The following is an 11,552-nucleotide window of genomic DNA, read 5'->3' on the forward strand; positions in this document are numbered from 1 at the left end:
CAGCTCCGGCAGCAGTCACCTAGGAAAATCCTGCGACTTAACTACCGTGCATTATAAATGTAATCATTTATGGAGCATTTAAAGAGGTATGTCTAAATAATTTACTGATTCACGAACAATTGTCAAGGCTAACAAATTAATAAGGGCTCGCAGAATCGCCTGCCCGACGTCCCAGGGCGACCAAATATCAGCGTCAGGCAACCAAAAATAAATAGGGTGCGTCCCGACGGGCAACCTCTTTAATATCTTTTTGTAACATAATAATCTGTTAAAATGTTAATAAAATATTTATAATTATCACAGGGTTTTTCACCTCGCCGGTCATCCCTGTCCGGCTCTCAAATTTCCGACCGGCATCTAAACTGCACCATTTTTTACAAAGACTTTTTCAACCTTAGAAACATAATTAAACACAAAATAACAAAACTTGCAGTGGATAGGCCCACAATATACTCATTTATACAGAATGAGTGTGCACGTCTTTGAAAAAAAAAAAGGTTTAACAATTGTTATAACACACAACAGAAAGCAAACATAAACGCCATAGTAACAACAAAGTTAATGATTTTATTATGATGATCAATGACTAAATTAAAATGACATGTAAGAAGTGAACGTACAAAAAAGCAACACTTCGCTAAAATACAGCTGAACTACTGAAACCATGGCACATTTTGGTATCGCTGAACAAGGCAGTCGGTCCTTGAGGAGCACCAGCGCGTTTACATTCCTGAAGGCGGCGTTCAAAGAATCAGATCAGACACTAGCGCGTCTACATTCTTGAGTTGGCGGCGTATAAAGAATAAGACTAGTGTATGTGACTGACCTTGTGTCTGCTTTCTCCCATGCTTCTCCTGATCGTGGGAACCTACTTGTGTGGGAACGTTTCTCACTCTAATTTACTGTTACTAGGCAATTTGCAGTAATGCAACTGGTGGTATATATGCTATTTCAAACAGTTTCCTTCCGTTCATGACAAAACTAAGTGAATTAATTTTACTTCTGAACGGGACCGGTAGCGGCAGGATTTGGCTAATTGGGGTACGATGTCTTCGACGGGGTGGGCAAAGAGAGCGTAAGTGGGCGTGGCCGGGTGTCGCTCAACGTTTCTTGAATTGTTTCAGGGTTGAAACCCCGGAAAAGACGAAAATTTCAAAGGCTTATTTAATCGATTTTAGTGTCTTCTAATATATCATAAAAATACATAACTTTTTCTTCCCCGCCCCCCCCCCCCGATGAATTGGCCCCCCTCCCCCGATGAATTGTTTTTCTTCTCGACCGGGGATACCGATCGTTTCGGTAGAAAAGAGTGGGTTTGTATGTATGCTCCAAGTAAAATAAAATACAAAAGCAATGAAAAAACGGTGTATAATCATTGAAAGTTGACTTGCGGAACACAAATTTATTAAGCTATAACGAAATCAAACTGATATTTCGATAGCTCCTGCTATCTTCATCAACGTTAAAGTGAGAAAACTTGGGAGATTTTACATATACATAAAGAATAATAAACCAATCAGAATCAAGTTATCAATACAATTAGTTGATTGGACCACAAAATATAAGTTCAGTGACAAGTTAATGGGCGAATTAATTACAATTAAACCATGATAAGATGTCGGCAAAATGATTATGTAAGCGATAGTTTATTGGCGGTGCCAATGAACCAGCTTAATGCTAAGACTTATTTAACTACAGTAAACAATAACAGGAAATAAAACATAGTAAGATTAATAAGGTCCTATATAATTAAAACAATTGTGGAATAGAAAATAAATAGGAGAAATATAAAGTATATGTATGAGTTTAAATAATATAATTTATTTTCTATTCCATATGTATATTCAAGTAATAATAGTCATCAACACTACATCATTACATTACTTAAGTAATTACTTGGTCACATTATTAAAGGTTAATAAGGACCACAGAAATATCTGTTCATGATAACTGATATTTCTCGGTCGAGTTTGGTCTAAAAGCTTGAAATAGGCGACGTGCAAAATCCAAAAATGGTTCCTTTTTCTGCAGTAATAAACTTCGTAGGGGCGAAAGCAAATTATTTGACAGTCAAAATCTCTACTCAGATTGGTGCTATGACAACGAAATAATCTGTTTTGATCTGAGTTTAATCTGTTGGTAACCCAAGAACAAGCCGGATTATTAAAAGTATGCGTAATTCAAATACCTCCAATTTTAGGAAAACGTCGGAAAAAATCGTTGAAAATATGTAGAATACAGGTGAAATTTTAGTCATTAATATTTTAAGTGTTGATCTTTAAGTTTCATTTTATTTTTGTTTTTGTTCATTGTTTGAATAAATAGATGTGATTTTTTTTTGGAGATGTAATTACAGTATTTCCCCTCATTTTATCCTCAGCTATTGATATTTGTCACACTTTGTGTTTCTATTATGTTAATCATCTTATTTATATGCTAATTACTTAATGCTTGGTTTGTGTTGTACGGTACTGGAATAAAGGCAGTTGAATGAATGGCGAAATTTACTGTATTGAATTAAGATGGAGTCCTTGAAATTTAAGCCGCCTTCGCCTTTTGATTTTGATGGCCCAAGTGTTTCAGCAGCTTGGAGGAGATGGAAGCAAAGATTTAACTTCTTTCTGAAAGCCACTGGCAGTTCACGTAAAAGTGGAGAAATAAAGGTAGCTATTTTGATTACTACTTTGGAAGGGCGTGGTCTTTATATCTACAATAACTTTACGTTTAACGATGCTGTAGGCGTGGCGGGTGAAGACGGTTATGTCCCTGCAGAGGACAATAACGATTTTGATACAGTTATAGCAAAGTATGATGAATACTGTAATAAGAGATGCGTAGTAAATCAGACTTACATTGCGGCTCAGGCATCTCTTTAATCACTCTAACCTTGTCTTCATCAGGCTTTTGTCCATCGGCACTCACAATGTTTCCCATCTGTCTCTTATACACATCTAGATGTGTATAAGAGACAGGTACGTTGAGGGACAAGTTGTTCTTTGGTGTGAAGGACCCGGTTATGAAGATGAAGATTATGGGTGATGATGGAAATGCTACGCTTGATACAGTTATACATAGAATGCGAACATTTGAGAGTTCCAGACGAGAGCTTGAAATGGCAGGTGTTGCAAGTAATACTAGTAGAGTTCATTTATTAACCAAAACCAATTCAATTAAGCATAAGCCATCTACTAGTGGTAAACAGAGGTTTTCCGGTCCACCGAGAAACAAGTGTAGCAGGTGTGGTTCATCGCATGCTCCTCGACATTGCCCAGCATATGGTAAAACGTACCATAGGTGTAAAGGTATTAATCATTTTCAGGCAGTTTGCAACAAGCGAATATATTCCCGTGGACTTGGCCGTGGACGTGGTCGAACTGTTCATACTGTTAGTGAGCAACAAGATCTTTGTGTTGGAGATGTAAGCCAAGCTGGCAATCTTGATAATGACATTGATCACTTATATATTGACACTTTACACAATGACAATAATAATAAAGCCTGGTTTTGTGATATTTTTGTAGCAGGTAACAAGTTAAAAATGAAGCTTGATACAGGAGCGAGTGCTAACTGCATTCCTCTGAATGTTTATAGAAAGCTACCAAACCATCAGAATATCAAAGTATATCGTTCTAATGTTAACCTATACAGCTATAATGATGAAATTGTTAAACATGTTGGTAAAGTTTCTTTAAATGTAAAGGCTGAGAATAATGAAAGTGAATATGAGTTCTTTATTACTGATGTAGATGGTCCACCTATACTTGGTTTGGAAGCATGTAGTGATCTTGGTCTTGTTAAACGTGGTAACCAAATGATATGCAATGAATCTATTGATGGTAAAAATGTGCATGTACTAACTAAAGATTCTTTACTTAAAGAATATCAGGATGTTTTCACAGGCTTAGGTAAATATGAAGAGCCATATGATATACAGTTGAAGGACGATGCATCTCCAGTGGTTCATCCTCCCCTCAGAGTACCACTCAGTTTGCATACCAAGTTGAAGAAGAAGCTTGATGACATGGAGAAGAGAGGTGTCATTAGAAAAGTTGATAAACCGACAGATTGGGTTAACAGCTTGGTAATAGTAGAGAAACGAGATGGATCATTGATGTTGTGTTTGGATCCACGTGACTTGAATAAGGCGATTAAACGCGAGCATCATATGATACCAACTGGTATGGATGTGGTGAGTCAACTATCAGGTAATACACTTTTTACCGTGTTTGATCAGAAAGATGCATATTGGCAAATACCACTTACTGAGGCTAGTGCCGACATCTGTACTTTTAATACACCCTTTGGCAGGTACAGCTTCTTCAGAATGCCGTTTGGTATCTGCAGTGCAAGTGAAGTATTGCAGAAAAGAAACCAACAGATATTTGGCCATATTCCTAATGTACACATTATTTCTGATGATATGATTATTGCTACAGAGAATGAAGCGGAACATGATGTTACAATTTATGTATATTTACGGAAATGATTTATTTATGTATATTTACGGAAATGATTTATTTATGTATATTTACGGAAATGATTTATTTATGTATATTTACGGAAATGATTTATTTATGTATATTTACGGAAATGATTTATTTATGTATATTTACGGAAATGATTTATTTATGTATATTTACGGAAATGATTTATTTATGTATATTTACGGAAATGATTTATTTATGTATATTTACGGAAATGATTTATTTATGTATATTTACGGAAATGATTTATTTATGTATATTTACGGAAATGATTTATTTATGTATATTTACGGAAATGATTTATTTATGTATATTTACGGAAATGATTTATTTATGTATATTTACGGAAATGATTTATTTATGTATATTTACGGAAATGATTTATTTATGTATATTTACGGAAATGATTTATTTATGTATATTTACGGAAATGATTTATTTATGTATATTTACGGAAATGATTTATTTATGTATATTTACGGAAATGATTTATTTATGTATATTTACGGAAATGATTTATTTATGTATATTTACGGAAATGATTTATTTATGTATATTTACGGAAATGATTTATTTATGTATATTTACGGAAATGATTTATTTATGTATATTTACGGAAATGATTTATTTATGTATATTTACGGAAATGATTTATTTATGTATATTTACGGAAATGATTTATTTATGTATATTTACGGAAATGATTTATTTATGTATATTTACGGAAATGATTTATTTATGTATATTTACGGAAATGATTTATTTATGTATATTTACGGAAATGATTTATTTATGTATATTTACGGAAATGATTTATTTATGTATATTTACGGAAATGATTTATTTATGTATATTTACGGAAATGATTTATTTATGTATATTTACGGAAATGATTTATTTATGTATATTTACGGAAATGATTTATTTATGTATATTTACGGAAATGATTTATTTATGTATATTTACGGAAATGATTTATTTATGTATATTTACGGAAATGATTTATTTATGTATATTTACGGAAATGATTTATTTATGTATATTTACGGAAATGATTTATTTATGTATATTTACGGAAATGATTTATTTATGTATATTTACGGAAATGATTTATTTATGTATATTTACGGAAATGATTTATTTATGTATATTTACGGAAATGATTTATTTATGTATATTTACGGAAATGATTTATTTATGTATATTTACGGAAATGATTTATTTATGTATATTTACGGAAATGATTTATTTATGTATATTTACGGAAATGATTTATTTATGTATATTTACGGAAATGATTTATTTATGTATATTTACGGAAATGATTTATTTATGTATATTTACGGAAATGATTTATTTATGTATATTTACGGAAATGATTTATTTATGTATATTTACGGAAATGATTTATTTATGTATATTTACGGAAATGATTTATTTATGTATATTTACGGAAATGATTTATTTATGTATATTTACGGAAATGATTTATTTATGTATATTTACGGAAATGATTTATTTATGTATATTTACGGAAATGATTTATTTATGTATATTTACGGAAATGATTTATTTATGTATATTTACGGAAATGATTTATTTATGTATATTTACGGAAATGATTTATTTATGTATATTTACGGAAATGATTTATTTATGTATATTTACGGAAATGATTTATTTATGTATATTTACGGAAATGATTTATTTATGTATATTTACGGAAATGATTTATTTATGTATATTTACGGAAATGATTTATTTATGTATATTTACGGAAATGATTTATTTATGTATATTTACGGAAATGATTTATTTATGTATATTTACGGAAATGATTTATTTATGTATATTTACGGAAATGATTTATTTATGTATATTTACGGAAATGATTTATTTATGTATATTTACGGAAATGATTTATTTATGTATATTTACGGAAATGATTTATTTATGTATATTTACGGAAATGATTTATTTATGTATATTTACGGAAATGATTTATTTATGTTTGAACAAGAAATTTAAAGCTTGATACGTTTTAAAATTTTGTTTTTGATGTAAATTAATTTTACCAAAGAAAATACTAATTATGAAACTTAATATTCTGTTTAAACGAAGTGTTTGAAAATTATATTTGAAACATATGTATAATACGTTAGAAATAATTTCTAGAAGATCTTATATTAATTTTATGTTTATTAAATAATTGTTTAATTATTCTGAACCGTTTATTTTATGGTTAAAATATTTTTCGGGAAAAGGAAGATGTCACACTTTGTGTTTCTATTATGTTAATCATCTTATTTATATGCTAATTACTTAATGCTTGGTTTGTGCTGTACGGTACTGGAATAAAGGCAGTTGAATGAATGAACCCAATGTGGAATATCGTGTTTCACTCCAAAACAAAACAGCTGGTGCAATTATCCACAAATTAAAGTCCATCTTTGCAAGACATGGGATCATTCAAGAGCGGTGCTGTGAATGTAATGAAGTGGATGTAAAGGGCTATACAGCTTGGTCTCCGATAGATAACTTTGAATGGTCTCGTGGCTACACAGAGAGATTTGGTCTTCATTACATTGACTTTGATAGCACCGAGAAGACTCGTATTCCCAAAGACTCGGCAGCTTTCTACGCTCAAGTAATTGCAGACAATGGGTTTCCAGCATTTAGTGTGCAGTCTGGATTTAATGCAGGATTTAGAACCATACTTTTAGCCATTTGCATAGTTTTTTCAATTATATAATTTTTCGCAACATAAAAAATGATACGATTGTATGCAACATTCAAGAGCGGTGCTGTTTAATGTTGTTTTGTCTGCTACAGGCATCTACATTTAAGATGATTCCACCATTTGCATTGAATTTTTATGAAATGGAAATAAATGTTCTTTAAATTACTATATAGTGCTAAAATGATACCATATACTGTATTGTACATAAACTATTAGGAGTTGGGAGTGAAGCTGTATAGATTGGGGGTTAGGTTGCTTGTTTTCTAATCCCTAAGATTCTAATGAGGCTTAGTATTTTTAGAGCACTACACATGTGCTTGTTGTCTCTGCACGGGATTGCTATACAAAACTGTGATTAATATTAGTATTGGCAGTCCTTAGCCAATATGCCTAAATAAATAAAATACATAAATACTAAACTTTCACTGATTGTTGCTACTATTTTAGTACAGTACTCATATTACTTGCACAATAATAAATGAGAAAAAAAAACACGATTGCTTTGTTAATGAATATAAATATATTCCAAAAGTTTATTTTTTATATTTAATAAAACCTACACTTTTTCAGTTTTATGCTGTAAAAAAAACACAAGTATATTTATAATGAAAAAGTATGTATGAAAAGGACTTGTGTTCAGTTTTAGTATAAAGAACATACCTATTAATCATATTTCGTAGGACTATTTATGTGTGTAGAACACTCCGAAACGTTTGCGTAATATGTTATACAATTAATTTTACTATTAACATACTTAATGTTTACTTGGTACCATGCATTTTCCTATACCATTCTGGATTTAGAACTATTAATGGGAAACCAAATAAACAGTTTATCTGAATAAAACTCATCTTACAATTCTAACACCATCAAATGATTTTTATTCTTGTGAATGTATACTGTAAATTTTGTTATGGTATAGCAATAAATATTACAAACAATGAAGTGACACTTTGTATTAATACCCATTCTACGAATCCAGAAGTCGTTTGGCTGGGGTGGTGCGTGTGACAATTAAGCACCTGAGGTCTGAAGGGGCAACACATATGATTGAGAAAGGAAGGTTTTACATTAGTGTGTTTAATGTCAATTGTATTGTGGGTTCGGCTGTAGTCACAATTGCACTAGAGTTTTTCTTGTAAATCTAACATAGGCACTGGTTAGTTACAATAATTAGTCCAGAGCGAACAACCCAGAAAATTTACTTCACAGGAAAACGTACTGAGACAAGCGGTTAGTTTAACCAAGTGGATTGTGCCCAGTAAAACTGACCAGGTTAATTTTACAAAACCAAAAAGTCCAATGCGAACACGCATCTCGGTTACACTTACCCAGTTTTTGGAGCGCTACTTATTGGAGATGTCAGGGATTAGTGGGCTCAATAGTTGATTTTCATGGCTCGGTTAGTTTTACCATTTCTCGCAGTAGAACTAACCACTCAAAAAATCGAAGTGCAGACAGCGGTAAGAATTACACATTGGAGTTTTACTAACGATTTAGGTAAAATCTGTTTTTCAGAGCAGTGTGATATTGCTGCTTATGGACGGCCCATGGAAGTTTTAATCTCTTATCTAAATAAGGTAAAGTGGAAAGGAGGGGGGGGGGCGGGGAACAACTGCTCCTTTTACCACCTCATGTATCTGCCCCCGATATGTCTTGTTTGAAATCCATAACCTTAATGTTCTCTGTCACTATCTTCCTTTGTATACACTGTCTTCTATTAGCTTTCTTCCACATCATATTTATCTCACCCATTCCATCTTAGGATTTTGATAACTTCCTTTCCACTGACGATCTGTAGAATGCAAAGATCTGTTCTGATGCCAGTTTACATGTAGCTAGACACTTATTGTACTGCAAAAAATAGAAATGCAGGTCAATAAAGTGCTACTACAACTATTAAAACAATCTTACAAATTAAGATTGTGCATGGAATCTTTTTAACATGCTATGTGCTCTACAGACAATTACCATGACTTTACTTATAACTTCATAGAGGGTACACTGGAATCAACATGTGTAACACAATGTGAACTCTAAAGAAAATATTCATTTACTATGAACTTACTAATTTCATAGAAACATACTCGAACTGATATGTGTTTAAAATTCAGTGCACTCAAAAACTAGTGTCTGTTGTATAGAATTTTTGAAGTATAGCCTCATTTTATAAAAATGTGAGGTACCTAAAATATACTGACCTGTTCAATTGAGCATGATCCCGACAGTGACACTGTGACTATGTTTTGTTTGTGACTATCGAAGGCACAGGTGATGACAGACAATGCATCCTGTTGAGAAAAATTAATGATATTTGACTGTTATTCATTCATGATTTTCTGTAGACCTTAATGGAAAGCTCTATCTAATAATTCAATTCATTTTATGAAAATTTTTAGACTTAATTGCACAAGGTTACAGTTGATAAACTTTCAAACTTAAACAAAAAAATTACTGAATGAAAAGACAGAACAGTATGGTACTCTTTAAACAGTATTATGCATATCACACCTTGCACTGTTTATTTGTTAGATCAAGAATTATTGTTCCTTTCTTATCAAGAGCTGATGTGATAGAGCAGACAAGATATTTCATTGGAATGCCAGCATCCATTAGAGCCAAGCATGAAGCATTTATACTACAGGACAAAAGCTGTAGACAGCGTTATAGGAAACTACTGTTAAGCAATATGATACAGTATTATTTTAACAGGCATTAAAAAGAAGAGTTTCAAAAAATCTGAGGAATTGGCCACATCCTTTTGAATTTATTTTATTATAACAAAGATGTCGTACACCATGATACCTATTGTAATTAATAATCAGTGACGTAGAAAAGTATTTTTCATTGGGGGGGGGGATGATTGGCGTGTTAGCCAGTGTCGTAACAGGCGCGGGTGGGGGGGAAGAACTGCCCCTCCTCTGATGGTTTTTACCGGGCTGACCAAGCTGTCGTACCGGGCTGGGTAATAAGAAAAAAGAAAGAGGGGAGAGGGAGGGAAATAAAAAGAAAAAGAAAAAGAGAAGAGAAAAATAAAGACAAGAATAAAAGGAAGATATCATAATGAGCAGACTCACAATATCCTGCACCCCCTTTTCCACTTCATAAACTGTCATGACTCCTTTGATCTATGCTGCCCGATGGCGTAACAACTAGGGGACAAGGGGAAAATATCTATCTTTGAAAAATCTTCCCCACCCCTTTATGCCCTTTTCATCCCTGAAAGTGCCAAAACCTCAAATTTCGCATTTCTTGTTGACATGGGCCAATTTCCTCAAACATTACACATTTTAGGGAGTTTCGATCAATTCCAACGAAATTAGAATTAAAAACACCGGGGGACAAGGGGAGAATATCCATCTTTGGAAAATCTTTCCCCACCCCTTGACAAATGCATCCTCTGAAAGTGCCTAAAATTCTCAAATCCTTTGCGTGCATTTCTTGTTACGGTAGAACAATTTCCTCTATAAATTGCACATTTTAGGGAGTTTTCATCAATTCCGACGAAATTAGAATTAAAAACACAAAACGCGCATTTTTAGGGCTTTTTTAAGTTTATCTTTTTAAGTTACCGCAATCAAAAACACATAATAGTTCAAACTCAATAAAGACAAATTTAAGATAGATCGTTTTAATCTAAAAGAAAGGCCTCAATGTGTATTGATGGTGAAAGAATATGTTTGTAATAAATAAAACCATGAGGAAAATACTTATATTTAGTTTCAAACACACGTGTATGGCCTATATTATAAATAAGATAAGACCTATGTCGTATTGTTTTCTATATGGGGAGTGGGGTTGGGTGGGTGTGGTAAATTACTAACCGGGAAAATAAATACCCAAGACCTCTGTTACGCGCCTGGTGTTAGCACCAACGTGTGCCCTTGTGCGGACAGAGGATGTGACCCCCTCTGAAGCTGGAAACCTTGTTTTCGCAAAATAAATTGATGCAATTTGCTATTATAGGCCTAATCAATAAATTCCTCATCAACCGATATAACCTTAAACATTCTTGGAATTTAAATAGCATTACTGATGTCTTACACACCCTTCAGAGTGAAATGTGGCTCTCTTTGCAAGCACATCTAACATCTAAGGGAAGAAAAGCTTAGATTGGTACCAAATAAAATAGAAAATGTTTCTTCACCTACAAGCATTGCAAATTCTTTCAACAAATATTTTGTTTCCGTCTTTAATCCACATATGCCTTCCACCTCACACCCTGCACCGTGTGACTTCCCTATTCCTGAATTGTCATCTATTGACTTTAACGTCGATGACATTATTACGGCTTCTTTTGATTTCATTTTTTTGCAAGGTTCTTTTGG

General features: G+C 32.7%; 1 protein-coding gene across 1 annotated transcript; it reads right to left on the reverse strand.

The window, feature by feature from the left end:
* Nucleotides 1-8,698: 8,698 nt before the first annotated feature.
* On the reverse strand, nucleotides 8,699-9,870 carry LOC117106093 (exosome complex component RRP46-like). Its single transcript, XM_033247432.1, has 3 exons — nucleotides 9,736-9,870; nucleotides 9,426-9,515; nucleotides 8,699-9,078 (listed from the first exon to the last, which is right to left on the reverse strand). The coding sequence occupies exons 1-3, from the start codon at nucleotides 9,835-9,837 to the stop codon at nucleotides 8,986-8,988; spliced, it is 285 nt and encodes a 94-aa protein (XP_033103323.1). The 5' UTR covers nucleotides 9,838-9,870; the 3' UTR covers nucleotides 8,699-8,985.
* Between the last annotated feature and the right edge of the window lie 1,682 nt (nucleotides 9,871-11,552).

This window comes from Anneissia japonica, unplaced genomic scaffold (assembly GCF_011630105.1).
Source record: "Anneissia japonica isolate Jap-2015-1 unplaced genomic scaffold, ASM1163010v1 scaffold287879_len466271_cov187, whole genome shotgun sequence".
NCBI lineage: Eukaryota > Metazoa > Echinodermata > Crinoidea > Comatulida > Comatulidae > Anneissia > Anneissia japonica.